At 51.7% G+C, this 23,459-nt stretch overlaps 1 protein-coding gene across 1 annotated transcript in view; it reads right to left on the bottom strand.

Annotated features, from left to right (window-relative positions):
• The window catches only part of PLXNA2 (plexin A2), a 152,588-nt gene that overhangs the window by 17,067 nt on the left and 112,062 nt on the right, over positions 1-23,459 (bottom strand). Inside the window, exons 12-21 of the mRNA XM_075174478.1 lie at positions 21,378-21,529; positions 18,002-18,119; positions 14,321-14,457; positions 10,994-11,161; positions 9,575-9,668; positions 7,478-7,717; positions 7,150-7,293; positions 5,757-5,991; positions 4,136-4,278; positions 2,203-2,471 (exon numbers count right to left, since the gene is read on the bottom strand). Of these exons, the coding sequence (XP_075030579.1) occupies positions 2,203-2,471; positions 4,136-4,278; positions 5,757-5,991; positions 7,150-7,293; positions 7,478-7,717; positions 9,575-9,668; positions 10,994-11,161; positions 14,321-14,457; positions 18,002-18,119; positions 21,378-21,529 (1,700 nt within the window). The remainder of the gene's footprint in view (positions 1-2,202; positions 2,472-4,135; positions 4,279-5,756; positions 5,992-7,149; positions 7,294-7,477; positions 7,718-9,574; positions 9,669-10,993; positions 11,162-14,320; positions 14,458-18,001; positions 18,120-21,377; positions 21,530-23,459) is intronic.

Consider the following 23,459-nt stretch of genomic DNA (forward strand, 5'->3'; position numbering starts at 1 on the left):
GAGAATCCCTAGACTTGGAGAAAATCCTTCTCATATTGACCACATAACAAGGGCAAAGCACGATCTAGAGATGACTTTCTAAAGAAGTCTGACGCCAGCAACCAGCGCCTTGGCTGCTCCTCCGACTTTCTGAGGCACCGAGAATAAAACAAAACTAAACAAAAAGAGCTGAGAGAACCCAAAAAATAAATATGTATTTTATTAATTTTCCCTGCTATATCTAGGTCTCCGAACTGCTGTGTGCTGCTCTCTGTGCCAGGAACCAGAGCAGCTATTTGATTTAATGTCAGCACTTTTTTGCTGTCTCCCACGAGGGGTAGTTGCAGAAGAAAGAGAGAGGGGAAAATGAGGAAGAAAGAGAGAAAGAACTGAGTGCCAATTATCAACTGCTGCCACCAGAGAGCTCAAAAAATAAAAAAAAATAAGTGTCTCACTTTGTGGCTGATCACTCCTTATTAAGTCAGAGCAAGACGTTCCAGCCCGGGCTGCTTTGTGCACCAACAGCAGCCGGGAGCCCGCGGGCACAGGGCTGGGACAGGGCTCCAGCCGAAGGCTTCCCGTGACACGGCTAAATGGACAGCAGCCTCGACACTGCTGGCGCTGCCCGTGGCCCGCTCTCTTTGCTGGGTGCAGCTCGGCTCTGATCACCAGCCGTGTATTTCTGGAGCACCGTGAAAAGCCATTCTTGATGGCTGAGGCAGAAGACGCCTTCCCAGCGACTCATCAAACCACGGGGGAAATTAAGACGGCTTCCTTTTCCGAGATGAGTTATTGCCTCCGCAAACACAGCCAGATTTAGAGCAATTTCCTGTCAAGTATATTCATTATGGCTGGAGGAATCCCTGAAATTTTCCTGGAGCTGTGAAATCCTCCCCTCGCCTTCCTCCGCTCGCTCCAGCGGGATGCCGGCGGAACCACAGGCACAGCCGATGGGGCAGCCGCGTTCCTGCCGCTGGCCGAGGGCAGGCTCTGCAGCACAGCCAGGACCCAAAGGGACACGGGACGGAGGTGGCTGACGACACGGGGAACAGGGGTAGCCTTTTACTTGTGGCTGCTGGTCTGGCCTACGTTAACACACACGTTTCCCCCTTTTTCCTTCTGCCACTTCCCAGCACGATCTTGGGTGAGTTGCTTAATCCATTCTTGAGCTCCTTCCCCCGGCTGTGAAACACAAGCCCTGCTGCTCCATCCAGGCAGCCAAGGATGCTGAGAGGGTAAAGCCCACAAATACCTGCGAGGTGGCTCAGACACGTGAGGGTGAAGGTCACACAGGCACCCTGGCTGCAGGGGATGGGCTGCCATCAGGAGGGGGACAAGCCTTGCCGGGCAGCCTGCCTTTCCCTGGCGGCTCCAGGAGCAATTCATGGCACTGCCCACCTGAGAGGTACGCTGCTTCTCTAGGTCTTCAGTGCTTTTTTGCATGTTATGCTTTATGGCTCACCACAATAATACCACAGCTCATGGGAGACAAGGACCCTAAATACTGTACAGACATGTAAGAAATCAGGGTCCTGCTCACAGGAGCCTGAAGTCCACTAAGATGACCTACAGAGCTCCATCTCTGCTCCTCCAGACCCTGCTGTACCTGAGCTGGTGCCTCCTCTTCCCTGCCTGGATGCACAGGGCACTGCTTGGTACCAGCAACGTGCACCTGACGGGGAGCTCCAGTTTTTGTGCCATTCACCTCCCCACCACGACGCTGCCCTGAGGCAGCCCCGCACAGGGCCAGCAGCAGGGGCTAAACCTCTTTGCTGAACCGCTCGGGCATCTCCGCACACACAGTGAGAGAAGCAGGAGCTCGGTCAGGCGAGTGCAGGCAGGGCAGGGCAGGGAGGAGGCAGCTGGATGGCAGAGGTGACAGTGCTGGCACCATCGCCTGCTCTCGGGCAAGCCAGGGGAAGGGGGCTGCTGGGGCTGGGGCAAGGTAAGAGATTATGAGTGAGAGAGACGCATCAGAGGTAATAGCTCTCTTGGATCCAGTTTAAGACCCTGTTCATCCTTCTGTGTGGAATCACACAGTAGAGTTAACCCATGTCCTGGAGACAGGCGAGGAAAAGGATGGGTCATCCAAAGTCCCCTGTGGAGAGCAGAGTTTTCCTTCCAACACCAGCACCCCGGTCCCGCAGAGGTCCCGCAGAGCCCCCGCATGCCTCCGGCAGCACAGCTGTGCAGCCCCCTCTCCTCCCCGTCCCCCTGTGTTACCTGCGCAGGAGCAGTTTGGGGTGGTTCTTGTTTTCCAGGTTCTTCTCGATGAGGTCCGAGAGCAGTTGCTTCAGCACGTCGGTGGCGTACTCCAGCTTGCCTTGCAGACCCGTCATGATGAGCGAGGCCACGTTGCCGCGATCGCGCATGGAGAAGCTGCGCTGCAGCTCCAGCGTTCGGATGAAGGTCAGCAGGAAGACTTTGTTGTTGATCAGCTGAGCAAAGAGTTTCAAGGCCTTCTCCACGCTCTGCTGCCCGTTCCCTTGGACCTGCGGTGGAGGAGAGCACGACCATCGGCCAAGGGACGGGAGGACAAGGGACCAGAGGGCAGCCCTGCACCACCGGCGGGGTCACTCCGCCAGCACTATGGGCGGGGTGAATGGTTTAACCCTGGGTGCACAAGCCAGCACCCCGTCTCTCAGGGTCTCAGCATCCCCGAACGTGGTCTCTGGCCAGTCCTGAACAAGTATCACTCTTTCTGTCCTCCCCCAGCACTTCAGCACTTCTCACTTTAATCATTGCTCCGAGCTGTACTCCACATGCCATAAAGCTGCTGCTTTGAGGCTAACGGCCCTATAAATGACTTACAATTTTGCTTGTTCTGCACAAAAAGTGACACTCTTGTAAGTAAATTAAATACTAATTTAGACTATTTCTTTATTATGGGACAAGCGTAAAAAATTAATTGAGGCTTTCAGCCAGTTGCAGATTCAAGTAATTCATTACAAGTGAAAATGATGAACTACATTAAGCAACTCTTTACCAAACATCTTGGAGACTTATGTATTGGTTTTACTAATGTTACATAATTAAGCAACTGTGTAATTGGCAACACATTTATCACTTCTGCAATTCTGTTTTTCATGAGTAAAACAAATAAAAAGCATTCATATTTGTTTGCTAGAGCATCAGCTTATTTGGCAATTCAAACAGCGAACATAATGCATGGGACTGGAAAACGCAGGGCATGGGAATGGGCTGGGAGAGGCTGGTTCAAAGCCTGCTGAGTTTTACCAACACCACGGCAACTGCTCAGTGGTGGTGGCCCACTGGAAAGGAATCTAATTCGGTGCCTTAATGCTAAGTAGTGCTTGCCTGGAGAAGCAATGCAGCCATATGGAGCACAAGCAATCAAGACTTGTTCCTCTTACGCCTCTGACCGAAGATTTGGGCCACCCCCCGGTCTGTGTGAAGGGAATAGGACTTTCAGGAATTACTGGAGCAATGCCGGTCCCCGAGAGGGAGCGCTGAGGCCGGTACCTCCGGGCATCCCGGGTGAGGGACGGCAGCCCCATGCTGGTGGCAGATAACGTTTCTTGAAGCACCATCATTTTTTTTTGCCCTTTCACAGGTGAGCAGGGCCCATCTGCAAGGTGACCTGATGGACCTTTGTATGTTAACTACTCTTCTAAATCCTCAGTGAAAACCTTACGCATATATTTACACATACTGGTGGAAAAACCAGGAAAATTAACGTGCTTGCTCCCAGGAGCGGGAGGCCGGCCATGCCTAGGCACGGCGCTTGCCCTCCTGTGGACACGCCAGGAAACAGCAGCAGCAGCAGGAGGATGCTCCCGGCAGGATGCTCCCGGGCGCACAGCCTTCCCCTGCACCGTAAGGTGGTTAAGGAGGACTTTAAAAGGACACCGATAACTTATCTGGCATGCTTTGCTGCTGGCCTATAGCAATATAAAAACCCGTAAAATAAAACTAAAGCAACAGCAGGGAGAAGAAACCGAGAGGAATCAAGCAATGTGTGATGGAGATAAAACACCAGCTTCTTAGTTAAAACGAACTCGGGGCTCATCCTGCTAACCCCAGTGCCTCTAATAAGATTTGCTGTGGAAGGCATAAAGGTGCTTCAGGGTTTCATGCTGGCTTCCCTGAGGGCTCAGGGAAACTTCGAAGGGCCAGAGCACAGCCTGTTCGTTACCTCCAGCTCCCGCAGGACAGGATGGTCCTCGATGCCGGGGAAAAGGACCCTCATGGCGTATGTCCGATAGTCGAGGTACGGGATCCCGGAGCGATCCAGGTCGCTGGTTAATTCATTGATGTCTGTCTGCAGCTCTGCAAAAGCTGGGGAGAACAGAACAAAACAGAGAAACACACATAAGCTCCGGGAGCTGAGGCTGCGGGGCAGAGGCTTCGGGGAGGGCTGCATGCCTGCTCTCCTTGGGGGCACGGCAGCAACCGTAAACGGGCCAGCTCAGGAAACCGATTCGGAGGAGACCTTGCCGCGTTGCTCAGACAGACCCTCACCCTTGGAGACTCCGTCTCAGCAGCTGAGAGCGAGAGCGCGCACACTGCACAGAGCAGATGCCGAGAACAAAAGATGCTTATTAATTTGTATGCCGTTCACACCTGTGTATACACACCTAAAACACCTTTAAAGGCTGCAGATAGAAATGAGGATCTATTTTCAGAACTTGGAGCCTCCCATATTTTCCTTTCTTCTTCTCCTCCTCCTCTATCAACAGTTGCCAAAATAATCAAATCTGATGCAGATCAAATCCAAGCAGAAACAACCTGCTGCAGGGGTCAGGAAGGAATTTATTTTTCCTCTCGTAACGTGCCGTCACTGTGTTATACAGCTCTATGTGTGTCCCTGTGTTCATTCTCCAAAGTATGAAATGCTGGCTCAGTAAGGTCTGCGTACCCCAGCTAGGCTGTGCCCATGCTGAAGCTGTAGTCCTTCCTGAATATATCTCATTTTTTCTCCTGTGCGTTCAAGGCTATCCTTCTAAAATGAGCTGAACAAATCCAATGCAACTCTCTATACGTACAAAAGTCACACTATGAAATTTGCAGCTTTCTGTTTATTTTTCCTTGATTCATTAAGCTCCCTTCCAGCTGGAAGGACGTACAAAACAAGAGCAGCACCCCTCCCCAGAACACTTTTTGTCTCAACCCAGCAGCTACAGAAACGACTGCCCACCTTCGCTCCCCTGCGGAGAGGCCAGGCTCAGCCGCCTCGTTGCAGGGGCCAAGACCTGCCTGTGTTGAAAGCCGCAGGCGGCAGGTCTAGCTGCTCCAAAGAACAAACAAGATTTCCCAGAAGCAAATGCTTGAGGAGCTTCTTCCTGTCCCTCAGACCTGCTCCTGCTGCTCTGGGCTCCCATCTTATAGACTGGAGAAGGGACTGGATCAGCTTTCCAGCCCTACTGCCTTCCATTTGGGATACGTGCTGTTTCTTGGGGGTCCGAACCTCCTCCACTCCCTACCTCACTCTGCCTGTTTGAAAGCCCTTTACTAAAAGGCCATCAGACAAGGGGGCGTATTGTGCCGGGCACCCTGCGGCTTGCACCGTCCTCGCAAGGCGATCCAGGCATGTCGCTTCAGCAGGATCAAGCTCTAATCCTATTCTCTGCACATTAGGCAGCAGAGCCGTGTCTGCCCCGACACACTTGTCGCTGCCCACCCTCCCACGCAGCCTCGCAGGGCATGCACCCTGCTCCTCTCTGCAAAAAATCAGGTGACTGGGGTGGCTCCGGTGGGGAAAGCTGGGGACCAGAGCCGCAGCACACAGAGGGTGCCCAGTCCCGGGCAGTACTGACCCTCCTTGCACTCCAGGGCCACCCGGGACTCCAGATTGTCCATCTGCATCTGCAGCCTCTTGAGGGTCAGGTCGTTCTCTCGGGACTTGCGCTTGTAGGCGATGAGGACGATGATGACGATGATGAGGAGCAGGCTGCCTCCGGCCGCGATGCTGACGATGGCTGGCAGGGTCAGGAGGCTGTCTGAGATGATGCTCACCGAACCAGGGGAGAAGATGATACCACCAACACGCACCTACAAAGCACAACGGAGGTAACCAGCAGCTTCAGGTAAGGGTTTTGGCCTGTCCCAAAGCCCCGTCCTTCCCGGCCAGGGCACGCACCACACGGGCTGTACAGACCCCTGAGGAAGCACTGAACCGCCTGTTTCAGCCAAGACTATAGCAACTCCGATCGCCTTCAAACACAGAGGGTGCAGCTTCTGTGAACACAGGGAGGCTTCAAGTCATGATAAATGGGCCAGCCCTTCACTATCTGGGCTTTGTTCTTATTATCTGATGGCTCCATTTGACTTTCATTTTATAAGCTTTCAACGCCCTTTTGTAAACCGGGGACATTAGCAACCCAGTGATAATTTCAATGACAAGAAACCAGAGCGACTGGAAAGAGAGAACAGAGAAGGGAAGAGAAAGCCCCATGTGAAAGCTACAGAGCAAACACGCTGGAGGTTAATGCCGGGACAGGCTTTTCTTGGATGTGCCCTGGCCACAGATGCAAGCAGCTCTCAGCCAGGTTGCGCTTCTGTGAAACACACTGTGATAATCTGAGTATGTTTTGGATGCTGAACTTAAAGGGAAATAAATCACAATTACAATCTCATTTGGGCTCTACTCAAGCACTTCGGCAGCTGCATGCTTGGTCTGCAAGTGGATCAGGGGAAGCAGAAATGCCCAAAACCAAAGCAGAGGAAGACACCGGCTGTTATCCTGGACGAGGCCGTTAATCCAACCAGTCCAGCGTTCAGATGCCCCTGGCTGCTTCTGCTTCGGGAGGAGGCAAAAGCTTTCCATCCACTTAGCAGATCAGGTCTGGCTACAAGGACTGAGAAAATCCCTTCCTACCCTACAGGAGGGAGAATACAGCCAACTGGAAGTGGTCTCCCCTAGTCCTCAAGGAAGAGCAAGCAGCACCGGAGAAAAGGTGGTACCTGGTGCAGAAATATTTCTTCCTTCTAGAAGGCTCTGGTGAGTCTCAAGGAGGGAATAAGAAGTTTCTCCATGCTAATCCAACATCAATATTTTAAGCTTCCAATTAGACAGCCATAAAGATCTAAAATCCTACCGATCCTTGGACAAGAAATTGCACTCTATCTGAGTGAGTCAGGGAGATGGTGGAGGAGGAGAAAGGATGGGAGGGAGGGAAGGGATGCCGACAGGAGTGTTTACTCGCTCACCATCACTTTGTGCTGTCCGGTGAGATTTGGCGGCTCACACAGCAGCTGGGTCTCGGAGACGGTGACGGCGCAGGGTGTTTCTCCAATCAGCACGGTGTAGTTGAGCTTTGCTCCTCCAGGAGCGGGTGGGCACAGGTTTCTGCCCTAGGGACAAGGGGAGAGAAGACTGTACAAAGATGCAGCACATTTCTCCAACTTTCATCTCATTCCCAGCTTGTGCAAACGACGGGACTCCATCTAGTGTACCCCATTCTCCAAAGGGGATACAGAACTCCTCTCTCTTGGGTTTTTTTGCTGTTTCCCGCTGAGTGAGCAAGGGTCTCCTTACCTTCAGGATGATGGGTGACCCCGGCTTCTGCTCCAGCACCCCAGTCGGGCTCAGGAGTTCAAACGTCGGGTTGGGGTAGTATATGAACTTGGTGTCGTTGTAGACCAGCAGGGACTGCACGTTGTTAAAGATAAACCCAAACTCATCCGGCCGCTCGACGGCGTCCAGCCCGGGCCGGTACTCGGGGGTGAGGGGGGGCGCGAGGCAGGCCAGCGCCGTGGCGTTCACCACCTTGCAGACCTGCGGGGAAGGCGATGCTTTGAAAGACAGCAGGGAAAACTTTACCCTGACCTGGACAATGATGTTCTGATCCCTTAAATACTCCCTGGAAAGTCCAGCGGATTCAAGTTTAGCTGGAAATATTTAATCCAGGTTTGATGCATTGCAGCCATAGTTTGGGGGAATTTGCTTCCCTTCCAGCCAGCACAAAGGCACTGGTGCAGAGACAGAGAGCGAGCTTCAAAATGAGCTAGAGGCTCACATAGCCCTTTTTCTTTATTTTTTCTTTTCTTTCCAGTTGCATCCTCTTTGGCAATGCTGGCTTTGAAACAGCCCATAGTGAATACCTGGTCCCTGCTACGAACTGGTGATGAGAGGCAATTCCCTAATGCCAGGGAGAGGAACGATTGTCTGGCACTCGTGGGCTGGAGGTAACATGAAGGTCATCTCCTGCCGGGCTGAGGACAGCCACAGCTCCTCCAGCCCTGGAAGCAGGGAGCTGGCTGATTTATGAGGCTCTTGCCTTATAAAGCAGAAGAGCCCAACCGTTTGGCCTCCCTCCATAAGTGGAAGATTTAATTTCACTCAATTTTGTGTCTTCAGAATTATTTTTGTAGCACTATAACTGCAACTGCTAACAACAAAATTAGATGTCTTTTTAAAAAGAGCTCAGATGAAAAAAGAAAGGTCTTCAGAGGAGAAGGGAGAAAGAGAATCGGAAAAGACTGCTAAGTGATTTGCCCTTTCCAAGATAATACAGATTCAGTCAGAAAGATCACTGCATAGAAACAGTATTTTTCAGTTTTACTTGGTCAAAACAATTTCTGCGGATCCTGGAGGTACAATTCTTATTTGTAGCATACAAGAACATCGCTAGGTTCCCGTTTAGCTGAGGATTCATTTCAGTTTCTCGCTCTTGGACTGAAAAAATACAGAGAGGGGAAGGAGGTGGCATTCCAGATCAACCCCAAACTCTGCTACCAACTCCTTGCTTCGGGAACACCAGGGTGACAGGAGGGAGGAGGGGAAGGAGGCATAAAAATAACACCCGGCTTCGCCAAAATACCCAGACCCCCCCACCCAGCATCCTTCGCATGGCGAGGAGGGTGCAGGGAAGCAGCACCTGGCATTACCGCAGGGATGAAGCTGCAAAAGTGGCCTGAAAGCTTCTCGTTCAGACGCAGTTCCCCTCTCTCCTTCCCTCCCCGGGCTGGTATAGGTTTGCCGGGCCCAGAGCTGCGGCAATAGGAGGTTTATTTATAGAGAGGCAGCTAGGGAGAGACTAGTTAAACATAGCAGCCTCATAGCTGGCAGGTCCCAGCGCCTAGCTCCGGGCTTTTACAGAAAGAGCAGGACTAAAATGGGAAGCGTGGAGCAGCTGGGGACGACGGGGACAGCTACACTTGGACTTCCCATCATAATGTGCCTGTAGAGCTGAGCTAGGTACAGGGAAGGGAAGGATGCTGGGGAGAGGAGAGCTCTCAGGGCTCAGGGGCTCTGACAAAAGGGGGAATTTCACGAGTGAAACAAGTTTATCTGACCCAAAACAGAATTCGAGGTGATGGAGATGACCTAAAATGGAGCCCTCCATTTCTAGCCTTGGAAACTCCTTGGCAGTTACTGTGCTGCTGAGGAAGTCATCTCCCATTTGTGTGTGTCAGCACCTTTCTTTCCAGGTTTTGCTGCTAACAGTTTGGGTAAGTCTAAAGCAATACCCCCCTTTCAGCAGTTTTTGCCACGACAAGTCTCACCACGCAGACAGCACCGGCACCAGTAACCGTACGTGGGCATCCGGGTGGGGGGGACCCCCCGTGCGGCAGCGCACAGGGATGCTCCCAGGCACAGCCCGGTGGCACCGCGCTGACAGCAGCTACTTACGTTGACAAACTCCTTGCCATTGTACTTGACGCGGATCCTCGGCTCCTGGATCACGTCCAGGTTGGAGCCGGTGACAGTCAGAGGCGTGTGTCCGCTGCGGAGAACCGGGAGATACCTGATTAATGCATCGGGCAGGAGGGGCTGGGACTGTGCAGAGAGGCTGTGCTTGGCAATAAGGATGCTTGTTGATCTCAGAAAGATGTTTTCTGCAGACACTTCAGGCACCAGGCGACAGCGTGGATTAATACCCACTCCCTGAGTCACTGGGGGGTGGTATCTCACAAGTTAGCTAGATTCTCTACTCTCAGCTGCACCCTCTCCCACCTAACAGCATTGCAAGGCAGCAGGAGGAGAAATAGGACCAAAGAAATCAACTGAGCTGAGACTAAATTCGTAAGACAATAAATTAGTCACAGTGTTTAATGATTTACATAGTGATGTTTTTAAGGAACACAATAAATGGTACGTGCAGTGAAGGAACTGACATGCACTTGCATCTGGCCTGCAGATGCAGCAAGCTGTCACATAGAGCTGGGGAGGGATGAAGAGCACCGGGGCCAGGGAGGACACAGCCCCCCACGCTAGAGCACCCCCATTTTCCTACAGCCAGCGCCCCGAGCAACGTCTCTCACTCTTGGTTTCTTCTTTCATGTGTTAATTGGAGCAGCACAGCCCAGATTCACCCCAGTCTCCAGCACCTCCAGAGCGGGGCCCAGCTGTTCCCTTTAGACCTCCTCTGTTAGCAGTCCTGACCAGCCCATCAAACCATCCCACCCAAAACAGATGCGATCTTCAATTTGGGCTCAAAGCAAACAGCTCGCAGAGCCTGCTGCGAGACACTTGCTTCTTTCATGGACAATTTTAAAAAATAATTGGAATTTGAAATGAATAGCTGTGTTACAGCCCTCGTGAGCACAACCATTAAAGTAACACCAGGGGACGAGTATGGCCAAGGTTTTTAGCAGCGATGACATCACAGTGATGTGACAGCGCCAGCCGCCCCATTCCTAGCAGTGAATCTGGGATAAACAGTACATTTTGATTAGCATCAGCTTTTTCCTTTCTTGGTGGTTGCTGGTTTTATTTTATTCCAGGACTACAAGAAGGAGCCTTTAATGAGCAATTGTGCACTTCTTCAGCAGATGGAAGTGATCTTGGGGCTTTATTTGTGCTCCCAGAATCGCGGTGCAGACTGCTACTGCTGTAATTGCCTCGGTAATTACAAGTACTTTAGTAACTCTGGACCTGATTTTTGGTAAATGCAAACGCCGCAGACGCCCAGCACTGACAAATCCAGGGCGCCGAGTGGGACGTGCGTTTCCAAATAGACGCTCTCTTGCCCTCACTGAGCATATGCTGAGAGAGAAGACCCAGACCGGGCGAGCTGGCTCCTCTCCCGCTGCCAGAGCCTTGTGTTACCTGGCGATGCTCCACTCGGGTTCGATGTGCTGCACCTTCGGATCGTCGATGTACTCGAACAGCAAGGTCTGCTCCAGCTGAGCCCGGTCGACGCTGACGGAGACGTGAACAGCCCCCAGGCCGTGGGCTGACGGGGCCGACACGCAGACGATCTCGTTCATGGATCGCCTGTGCAAGAGAGAAGCCGGGGAAGCGTTAACAGACAGTCGTGGCGTAGGGGCAGAAAACGACCCTTCGTCCTGGCACTGCCCTGCAGCGGGGCAGCTCACAAAAAGGCTGAGCCGTCAGTCAGCCCCAGACCCTGACCCTGCGAAGGGGATGAGCTCCCGAGACGGGCAGGAGGGCTTCACTGGCACGGGAGGGAGGGAACGGAGCAGGAGGGGACTCTGCCTGCCCACCAAGAGAGAAGCGCAGGCTTCCTGAAATTACTCTTTGTGCCAAACTGCAGCCTCCCGCATCCCTCTGTGAACCCGCTGCCTTCTGTTGGGCGTGTGAAAACAGATGGCTGCTTTTTAAATGGGATGCATAAGCTCACTCAAAAGCCAAATTCTTCCCCTCCCCACCCCACTGCACACACGGGCCCTTGTGAGCAGCATAATGGAGCCCGCGGAGCCCCCGCCTGGGAAGGGCGATGCCACCGTCACCGCTGCCTTCCGGCTTTGTCTCCCCGTCAGAGCGGGGTGACCTCGGCCTCGGCGCTGGCTGGCCGGACACAACAGACCATCTGCTTCCATCCGAGTCCTGGAGAAGGTCGAGGCGGCAGGGTAGCGAGGTGCTGACAAAGCACAAAGGCGCTGGTGGGTGGATGATGGAGAAGGGGAAGGAGGTACGAGCGGTGCCGCTCCCACTGCCGGGACAGAGCTGCGAGGAACCGCACAGCTGTGTGGGAAGCCTGGCCGCTGCTCCAGCGGGAAGGGCTGGACTGATGTCCCTGGAAGGCCAGTGCCCCTGCACGGCCACCCGCGGGTCGTCCTGCACGCCCAAACCTGCCCCCAGCTCGCCAAAAAGGCTGCGCTGTTTCCGTGGCTCATTTAGCTTTGCCTTCTCACAGGGGGGAGGGCAGACAGGTCTTCAGCATCTCGCTGCCAGCTTGGCATTTAAATCAAGAACTGGCACTGCTGAAGGTCCCCTCTTCACCATCCTCACCCTCCCCAGAGGCTGCGCAACTCGTGGAGGTGCCCGAGCAGCTGAGGCTCGACTGCAGCCGTGCCCCTGCTCTGCTTCCAGCAAAGCTCCCGTGTCTCTACCTGGGCAAGGGGATGCTGCGTCCCCTTTCCAGGGCCCTTACACGCTCCCCACCCTCCCTAAGGAGGCACAGCACTCAGCACTGGGCATTTCAGGGGGTATCAAACAGCGGGTACCACGATGTTCCCAGCTCACACCTTGGCATGCCTGTCCACCACAACCGAGGGAACAGAAACAACCTCCTAAAATTCCTGAAACAAACTGGCCTTGACTGTTTCTCGTGATGCAATTACATGTCTATCCCTTCCCGCCCTCCTCCTCCTCCCTCCCTCATCTTATTCTCACTTGCCACCTAGGTTTAATTTAACCACAAAGGCATCCTTGTACGAGGGGCGCGTTTCTCCACCCTCCTTGCTGATTCTCGGAGCGCTCCCCTGCATGCCCGTGCAGCTGAAGAGCTGCCTGCCTGCTGCCTGCGCTGCCGCCCGGCGCCGGCACAGCCGCTCAGCCCCGCCAGACTCCACCGCGCCTGCTTAGCTCTGGCACGAGATCCAGAGTGACGCATCGCTGCTGGCAGAGCTGCTCTCAGCTCCCTGTGATCAGTTAATTAGCTTTCTGTGCTATTATTATGTCGTCATGGTGAATCTACCCACTCCTCCGATCAGAGAGGGGAGAATGGGGGAAGCTGTAATTAGAGTGAATCTCATTAGAAACCGCTTCATCTAATCAGGCTCCCCCACACCCTCGAGTACAATTTAAGTTCATTGCCTCAAAACAGTCCAAGCAAAACAAAGTGCACAGTGTGACCCCACATGAAGGATGGTGCCATTCATATACTGCCGCTTGCTTTGTTTAAGTTTCTGCTTGCCTGCTGTAATTAGCACATACAGAGAATTCAACACTCTTCCAGGTTTTCCAGGTCAGTATCTGCAGGTTGCCTGAATATAATCATATATTTAAGGGATTACATTTCGGGGCTGATTCCGCTCTCAGGCCAGCTTGCAGGCTGCTTTCGCTGGTAACGCCGTTACCTGTGTGCATCTGAGGATGCAATCTGGCATCTTTGCTTCGGATACGGGAAGAAATGCTGATGGATCAGCCACAGCGCCTAGCACTCGGAGAGTTCATCTGCACTTGAAGACCTCGGCACGTCCAGACCTCCTGAAGCACCATTCTAGGATGGACCTAGAATAAGCACTGCTAATATCCCAACATGCTCCCACGTCTGAACGCCCACAGCTCCCGTATCAGAGAACCTCTCAGTCTTCCAGATGAGAAATTCACATCCAGGGTTCTTTACTTTCCCAGAAACTTCCTTGGTTCCTCCTGGGAAGCCTGAGCGAGGATCTGACAGGCAGAATCCCTTCGCACATCACACCGCTCTGCTTAGGTTCCCGCACAGCCTGCGTCCACGCTATGAAATGCGTACTGGGGCACCTATATACATTTGGTACAGGGCTCAGATGTGTACGTGACGCACACAGATGTATACTGCATGTATCTTTTTTTAACTAAGCTCCAAGCAAACCCATTAAACCCTGCAAATGTCAACTCTGTGTTTACACTGTTGGGTAAAAAGCAAATTTGCCATAGAAATCCCAGAGGAGATTGATGGCTGTGCAAGTTTCTCAGCAGAAGGTGTGCACAGATCCTCGTTTTGCTCTGCCACGCAGAAGCCCAGCCCTCGCTCAGACCATTTCTAGGAGGTTGAGGTACCTGCAGCAGTGGCTGCAATAAAAGCAATGCAAGCTGTGAAAAGAGAAACTAGATGTTTCTTATAAACCTTACATTTTCTTCAGATCAGCCGGGCTGGGGGCAGTTACTGATGACTACTACAAACATTTTACAATCGCAGTGATGTTTGCCTGAGATTTTTGGGCCAGTTAACATTGTAATGGCATTAAAATGAAATAACGGACAGCACTAATACCGATGCAATCCCTCCCTTGCCAAGCAAGGCTCAGTCACAGTAAGAGAGAAGATGCTTTCATGTAATAAAAGAGGGAATGGGCGCCTTCAGGGGTTCCCAGATGAATTTTTGCCGTGGCTGCATGTTCAGCTACAGCAGATACAAGGCAGTGCAGCCCTGATAACCGGGAGGTGCTCGGCAGGAGCCCGCGCTGGCCCGGCTCGGCCCCTTACCCGTAGAATTCGCAGGTCTGGTTTCCCAGGAGCACTGACACGCGGCTGCCGGCTCCCAGGTAGTGCCCGGAGATGGTCACCATCGTCCCTCCCGACTCCGGACCGCGGCTGGGATTCAGAAAACTCACTGCTGGAGTCTGGAGAAAGAAAAGGACAAACTCAGCGCTCCTGCCTGCTGCGAGGGGAGCTGTCAGTGAGCGGCTGCCCGGGGCCATGCCAGCCGGAGAAGCACCGTCCCCCGAGCATCTTCATGCTTTGGCTGAGTGGGGATATCCTTTTTAAAATGGAAAAGCAAAACTGGGATGCGTCCTGGACATCTGACAAATCTCCTGCTAAATTTTCAAACCCAGCTCTGAAAGAGAGACGCAGCTCAACAAACGATTGCAAATTTAGCCTCGGCAAAATTTTGTCCTTAAAGAAAGGTAAGCTGTTTGCACCGCAGTTTCAAAAACTAAATATATCCCAAGCCAAAGCGAACTGCCACAATGGAAATTTGAACCCAAATGTTTGAAGTTTGCCAACGTGATAACGCATCAAAAAACCCCACCAGGGTCTGGTAATGGGAAATACTGCACAACTTTAACAAAAGGCAGTACCATCGCGCCAGCTTAATATGAACTGCCAGTGATAGTATTGTGGGGGCAGAGCCTGCTTCCCGTTGCTGATGGAAAGACGTCCTTGGTGGGCAAACTTAGATCCACTCGACATTTTATTGCTGATATTATTGCAGCAATGCCACGTCTTTATCCTGCCTTGCACCACGATAGCTATTTATCCCCCTTAATAGAATTTGCAGAAAGCAGGTACCTTTTTATTTGTTTTCAATCAGTGGATATTACCAAATTGTTTTACTAATGCTTTCACATTACCCTCTTTATGACTCTCATCTGCAAAGGCTGGCAGCCTCCCAGCTCCACTCCCCTGGTACCACCTGCTTGGCAGCTCGGTGAGTTTGTCCTCTTTTCTCTACTCTTTTCACAATGCAACATGTGTTTTCTGGGTGCCACAGCATTTGCCAAAGCAGCTTAGACCACAAGCCTGTTTGACCCTGACTCCTGAACAGACCAGAGGAAAAACACACAATCCACCCTGTTGTGGGTAATTATGGAATAATATTACAGGAGGGAAACACTTGTCCTTCCACTGCTCGTGGTCATCTCGCACTCTTATCCTAGCTGGGGTCAGGAGTTGGACTCGATGATCCTCGTGGGTCCCTTCCAGCACACGATGTTCCATGATTAGCCCAGCTAATGGCAATACCAGACAATATGAACGGTAAGAGCAATGTTTACACTAGGCAGGGAGCATTTCATACAACCAAGAGGAGTGATTCCAAAATGCAAAAAACCTCCAAAGGCTGTTCAATGTATGATCGCCCATCAAAACCTCCTTCAGCCTCCAGCCCAACCCTGGCGTCTGTTCCCAAGGTGAACTAGGAACAAGCTGCAACGCTGTGACCGCTCCAGACAGCGAGAGCCCGCTACCAGCCACCCTGCTCCTCCAGCCCCATCCCTGGGGCCAGTCTGCTCGTGGGAGCTCAGGGACGGAAAGGAGCACTAGTGAACGTGTCCACGAGGTCCAGCAGTTCCCACACACACCAGTGCAGAGCTGCACGCATGCTGGAAAGCACGGCCCTCCTCTGCGTTCAAAGTGAATTATGAGCACCTCCTGGCTACAAGCATCTGGCGTTTCTGGGGTGAGCATCACCTTGTCTAAGCATTGCAATCCTTGGAAATTCAAAGCATTGCCAAAAATAGAAACTCAGGCTGTAACCCAAGCAGTCATTCCTGTAAACAAGGAAAAGACAGGAGCGCTGAGGGCCCATCCTAGAGACCTGCAAAAAGACCCAAGGCTGGGGTGAGGCCAGCATCAGACAACGGCCTGAAAGCTGAATAAGAATTTTCTATCTTCGACTCATGATTTGGTGATAATTATGACAGATTTACGGATCCAAAGTAGCTCCAAGGTTCCACCTCCCCAGATAAAACGGGTGTAATTAAGGTGACATTGCTCCTGCGCCGTGTCAGGCACCAGATGAGCTCACTAAGCCATGAACCCTCTCAGGGTCAGAACAGAGCTCTGCTTTAAGGTACCAATCAATTTTACTACTGACTTTAATGGCATAAACCAGCTGTAATGGAATTTGTGGCAGCGCTAAAGAGAAAAATAGAGGCCAACTAACAAAAGGAAATGATGTGCTAGAAGTTTTAGGTGCTTGAGAAAAAGAAACGATATAATCAGGGTAAGTGCTGGAAATCAGAAGCAACAATGCAAAGGATGATAATGCTCGGCGTACGCTCACCAGGTTGCTGCAAGGTACTACTCCAAGATTCATCTCCGCAATTACCTTCCGCTGGCTCCTGGTTATTATTTAACACAAAGCAAAAGAGCATCCTCCTTGTGTCGCAGGGGAACCTGCCTTTCGATAATGGCAAATCTGGGGACTAACCTGACAGTGCCCTGTGATGATCAGAGAGGTTTCTGGCATAATTGAGCAAAATCTGGTGATATTTTACACCCCTGCTATGTTGTTGAATAAATGAAATCCCAGGGGAGGGTGTCGCTTACAACACCGATAGGGTGGCAGGGGCTAGCTTGATTTATCTCTCAATTAGTTTACAAATTGTGGACAATTGGTAAGTGCTGGCATTTCCCTGCGTACAGATTCCACTAAGCACAAAATCAATGTGGCTGGATGAAGTGCCCTGTTCAGGCAAAACCGGAGATATGAGAAACCCCATCTGTGGCTTTTAAGTTTATGAATCAAAAGGCTGCTAATTAAACAACAGAAAGAAACGACCCACTAAAGCAATGGAAGCCCACCCACCCGAAGAGCAGTTCTCCATTAAGCAGACAGAGAAAGTCTACACTGAACCAGCATCCTTGGAGGGGAAAAAAAAAATCCCTGAATATTTGGATGTAGAATTACCCTTCCATTCCAAAGGGCATCATGGGGAAAAGGTTAAATCTATAGACACAAAAAATAACTCAGATATGTTTAGGTTTCACAGGCAGCTGATTAAAACTAAGTTTCTAGCAGGACCTCAGCACCTGAGCTGCAGAAGGATGGACTCTGGTGCTTGCCCTGCTGCTGTGTGTTTCTGTGTTCATGCAAAAGGGCCTATCGGTGCCTGTATGTATACGCACGTACGTATAGGAACATCTTCAAAACCAGCAAGAAGCAGCGCCCTAGATTCATCCCCATTAACTAAGCATCGAGGTAACAACGTCCATTACAAACAGAGGAAAATTATAAGTGCTGACTCCAATTCCTTGACAATTCCTCCTGCACAGAAAGTCCTCAGGTACAGAACAAAGGTACGCTTTGTGTAACACTCCTGCTGGGATCACACCAATGCACTTTGCAAGGAGTCACCAAGCCTAGCAATTCAGAAGGTTATCACTATTTTGGAGGTGCAAAGCTGAAACCAAATGTTCCCACATAAATGCTGTTTATTCTGTAGACCTGTGCGAGCTCTAGATCCTGCAAACTGGCCTCGTTGGCTGGGATACCAACAAACTGTGCAATGCCACGGGGAAAGCATCAGAAAAAGATGGCAAATTTGGGATTGTCTTCTGGTGTCGAACCCCACCCATTTGACACGCGCATTCGTAGAGCACGGCTGTTCCACGGGGGACGCGTGCTGTCCCCCCTCCTCCCCGCCTCGGCAGGACGCTCACCACAAACGTGTACTGCTGCGCGGACTTGGCTGTGAACTCGGGCTTGCACTCTCCGATGCACAGGAGCACTGGGCCGGAGCTGATCCCTGGAAGCGCCTGTCCCATTTCACAGACGATCCTGGAAGCAGAAATGCTGCAGTGAGGCTTTGGCAGGAGGTGCCAACAGTGCCCTGTGCAGCTCCACGCAGGGCTGACTTTCTTTTTTTCTTCTTTTTTTTCCTCCACTCTTTAACTTTGATATCTGCCTCTTTGGAAGAAGTTAATTACTGAGTCTATTTTTACCCCATGTAGTAATTTAAAGAAAAAAAATCAAAATTAGACATAATTATTACAAGCTGTAAACTCCAGAGCAAAGCAGAGCACTAATGGCAATATATTAGCCAGTGGCAAAGTGAGTGCGAAGTCCTTAGGGTAACAGATGAGTTCATTAAGGGAACAGCTCACACTGCAGTCTCCCAGTTAATCAAAAATGGAGAAACCTGCTCGGGGATGATAGAGACAGCCCCGGAGAGCAGCCTTTGCAGCAGAGACAGCGCTGGCTAACACAGAACATCCTGCTGCTGGTAAAAGGCGTCAGCGGCACTGAAAGGCACCGATCTCGTGCTCCTCGCGTGGCCCAGCGCAGCCCCGCGGGCACATCCCCAGGCAGGGAAAGCCGTAAGGACAGGGAGAGCTGCAGGGGTTAACCACAGCGGGCCAGGCTGGAAGATGAGGAAACCCTCATTTCGCAGCCTGTGGGTGTGTAGTCCAAAAATCCCAGGGCCCTGGGAATGCGTGATGCCTACTGGAGATGAGACCAAGCAAACGCCTGTCATGCCAGCAGGTCCGAGAGAGGTTTTCAACGGGACGTCAGCGGGCAGGGCTCTCTAGCTGTACCTAAAGGGGACGGATGCCGCCTGCTCCCACAGCAATGCTGCAAAGACAAATTAAAGAGCATCCTGCCAGGCATGGAAACCTCAGGAAAGGAGTAACCTGCCTCGGGACAGGGGCTGCAGTTACGCTGGTGATGAGACACTTGTTGGTGTCTGGCCCTGAGAGTGAGCAGAGGAAGAGCCAGAGCATCCTTTCCCCGCTGAGGCTGAAGGTGCTTTTGCAGAGCGGCAGGGGAAACGCTTGCTCTTCTGCCAATCTCATGCAAATGCATGAAAGGCTCCAATTCGTGAAGGCAGCGTCTCAGCTGCCTTCAGCAGCATTAAATTCACTACAAATAAAATAAAATAAAAAAGACTAAAGGAAAAAAGAACCTGCAGACAGCATGCACAGGTGATGCCGGGAGGCCTAATGAAATACACACATGCTAATAAAGAGCTCTGATGTGAAAGTCCTTATTGCTGCACATCAAAACGGGTTGCCTAGAGAGACGCTGCCTTTGGAGAACAGCAACTGAAGCATCTCAGCTGCGTGCCTTAATCTGCCATGTGCTCCTCTCTCTGCCTTTCAACCAGACATTGCCCATGCACATCTCCTCTGCCTGCTGCTTCATTACTTCTCCTGCAAACCAGCAGCGGGGCAAGGAGGCAGGGTTTCTGCGCTGCTGGGCTGGGGCGGAGGGCTGGCATTTAGGAGCAGCAATCTCCGCTCCTGCCAGCCCAGGGGCAAACAAAGCAAGGGGAAGTGATTCCTGACCCCCCACGGGCAGCAGAGGAGAGCGGAGGTTTTCTCCCACAAGAAGCAAGGCTACAGCAAGCACTATATACCGGGGGAAACACCAATACTCAACTATTTGCCAGTAAAGCAGCAGCTGCTGTACGGTACCAGGCATGACGGGGCGCAGGATGGGGCACAAGCGACCTGGTACACCTGATCCCGATTCCTGATAAACGCCAAATTCCCAGCAGGTACCTTGTTACAAAATGATGCATTCGGCAGAGCTGTAGGGTGCTGATTGCTGGGCTAAGTGGCCCTTTCACCAACATTAACCTAATTGCTGGCTGATAGATTGCGTGGCTGGAGCATATGGTGAGTCATTACAGTCTTGGAATTCAGTCTGCCCACAGAACCCTTAAGAGGGTCCTTTTATCTGTATTCATCCTTAAAAGGCAGCTCTCATGCTAACGCTTGCTGTTATCTGCCCAGGGTAAATGTTTTAATGATGTTAACAAACTTTGAAAGCTCAAGAGCCATAATTAGAGTTATGATTACAAAATCAGGGTTTCACACCATCAAAGGAGGATAATTTTATAATCTTCCATCCTTTATTTGAAAAATAAAATAAAACAAAATACTGCTCAGCAGAGCAGCCCAAACCGCTAGCAGTGACAGTACTGTCGGTGCAGCGCTTGGAGTCATTCCTGCAATAACACCAACGATGCTTTGCACGTCCAGAGCGCCCTTCATCCAGTGATCGGAAAATACTTCCCAACTGATACACTGCACACATGCTCGCTGTTTGGAAGAGGAGATTAATGTCCTTTCTGTCTTATGGATGGGGAAACAAAGACAAGGAGTGAGCAAAAAACAAACCAACGCCAACATGTGCTAGTGACAGGTCCTTCCACTACGCTGGGGATCAGACTGGGACCCACCAAATGCAGTTCACCACCAAAGGACAACTGCTTTCAGCTGCTGCCGAAGCTGGGGCAGATCCGTGCTGCTGGGACCACTCATGCGCCCTGGGCTCCCCGCCACTTGCCGCGAGCAGCCACGGCCCTACCCCACACAACGCCGTCCTGGTCCCCAGCAGGCGAGATCAGACACCCCAAGGGGAGACACCTCACATTGCTCCTCTCCTGCCCCGCACAATGACCCCCACACCCCCCTCAGCACCTTGGCTACACCAGAACAACCCCCCCCCAAACAGCAACAGGAGCATGTGTCACTTTGGAAGGTTTATTCACCCATCCTCTGTTACAGGCCTATTTTCTAATTTTCAATTGACATTTTTCTTAGTGAAATAAATGAATTGACTCCAGTGGAGGCCCATTCGGATTAAGCGGCTGTCACCGCCTCACCCGCCTAACAAATGGCTGCGTGCAGCCAGCAGCGCCGGCTGAATTTCAAGTGCGCTGGGGAGCGGAGGGGGCAGAGAGGCTCAGCATCAACAGCAAGGTGCTCATCAGAAAGTTGCTTAGCAAAGCAGGAACCGCAGTGTGGAAGGAAACAAAACACCTATTGAAAGCTTAAACCCCCTGCTTAACCCACCCCCCCGAGAGAGCATCCATGCACCTCATCCCCTTCTGCTGTAGGAATGGCCTGCACCGTTCCAGGCACATCCACCTCCAGATCCCGTCCTGCAGGTCTGCAGGGCTAGAAAGGGTGGAGGGATGATGCCTGGGGTTTGGGTGAGTTATTGGCCCCCTGTGCGTTTGCTGGAGGTCAGGCTGGCCAGCCCTGGGGACCCGGGGTGGGGACGGGTGAGGTCCTGGAGGCCACTCACTGTTCTGCGACGACGTACTGCTCGGGCAGGGGCGTGCACTGCACCCCAGCGACCTGCACCCCGTGGGCGATCTCGGAGAAATCCAGGCCCAGGTTCACACCACGGATGGTCACCCTTGTCCCTCCTTCTGGGGGGCCTGACACTGTCAGGATCTGGAGGGAAACAAAACACAGGAAAGTTGAGCTGGTGTCCCTGTTGCACCCATGCTTCTTCAACTCCGTGTCTGGCTTGGAAGCAAACTTTCGCCTTGCAGGCTGCGGCTGAGTGCTGCAACCTCCACCTGGCTCCTGCTGCCAAACCCAGGCCAGCACCACCTTCTCATGACCCCTCTGGAAGTCTTGGAGAAGCCCAAACCCAGGCCAAACCAACACAGATGGATTTCAGCCCAAGGATGCTGATACCCATCTGTGCTGAGCTCCAAGAGATGTCATCAAGTTCCCTGAGCTGGCGGTGTGGGCAATGGCTCCTTTCTTATACATACAGAAGATGGTAAGTCACCTTCCAGAAGTTGCTTGCTGCTTTGGAGAACTTTGTTAACTTTTGCCTTGGCTGTTCTCTGAACGTTAATGTCACATTTTATTAGTAAGTTGGCACCTCAAATGACTTACAAATGTTAAAGGGTGCGGTGTGTGCTTTAAAGCTGCCTGTTTATAGCCTGCCTCAGCTATAATCATCTCTGCTTCTATAGACTTTCATTAAGGGCAATATCCTCTTCAATTAGGAGTATAAATTACAATAATGTATAGCCACAAAATTTGGACCTAAGGCTCTCAAACAGTTGTCCTGAATCTGCCACCGGCCTGTTGTTGCTCTTGGGTGAGTTACTAATCCTCTCCATGCTACAGCTGTTATTAATAAATAAACATAATCCATAATAATGCAATTTAATTAATTTAATGGATAAATCTTGTTTACGCTTGTTTGTTCCACCCTTGTCTTTAGCAAAAGATTTGAGCTCTTCAAAACCTTTTCCTTACCGTTTCTGGATCGATGGCTGCTTTTCTTTCACCTTCTTAAGAGCTCGCTGTTCCCTGGATGTGATGTGTTAGGAAGGCACGAGAGCACGTCCTGGCAACCCGCTGCACCGCTGGCTGAGTGCCCCCCAAAGCAGCCCCCGTGGGACTCCCTGCACTTTCCAGGGCCTCGGGACACGTCTCCTGCTGATCTCCACGGGATCCCCCTTCCCGCCCAATGCAAACTGCTAGGGCCATCAGGACACCCCTGTTCCCCATCACTTCTGTGGCTCCAAGTGCCCCCTGCATCTTCCTGCATTTCAAATCTCAGCTGAAGCCATTTTCCTTCTCCCTTGCTTATGCCTTGTAATTTCTTGCTCTCCACCTCTGCTCCCGTTTAAGGTGCTGTTGAATTTGGCCACACGTGCTGGGGTTCAGCCTGCTCCAGGCACCCAGCAGAGCCCATGAGCTGCACCGTGCGTCAAACCACCACCTCCTTCCCCTGCGTGCGCTTTAGTTTCTACCTCCCTCTCCCCTTGACTGCACCACTGAGGTTTCTAATTTATTCACCATACGCTGTCTGTTGTGCTGCTGTTTTCTGTAACTTACACCGCGTAGCATGTCTTGTATCATTTAGCTCCGTGAAGCACTATGTGCCCATAAAAGACACTGCAAAATCGAGTTGTATTGCATTACACCCAGTCCTGAAGGCCTGCACTGGTAATGTTTACATCGCTAGCTGGGAATCACCTGAACTCGGCAGTTCACGTACCTGACAGTTACAACTGTCATTTGCAGCTCTAGATTATGTTAAAATGCGTTTGCTGGAGCACTTACACTGCCGGGCTCGTTGTCTCATCGCTGTTCAAAAGAAGTCACAGTTTGCCATTTCCCGACCTTACCACAACCAGCGCAGCCAACCGGCCTCCCCGAACAAAGCAGAGCCGATTCTGTATTTTGAAAATGTCCTGACCTGGAAAATCCCCACTATGGAGCTCCACTCAACCTAGATTTTAGTGGCCGCTAATTGAACAGTTTTGAAGTAACTGTGCCATGAAGCAGCCCCAGGGTTAGAACAGATGCATTCAATTAATTACAGCTGGGGAGATTCAGTCCAAATCGCAGAAAG

Source organism: Calonectris borealis, chromosome 26, assembly GCF_964195595.1.
Source record: "Calonectris borealis chromosome 26, bCalBor7.hap1.2, whole genome shotgun sequence".
Taxonomy (NCBI): Eukaryota; Metazoa; Chordata; class Aves; order Procellariiformes; family Procellariidae; genus Calonectris; species Calonectris borealis.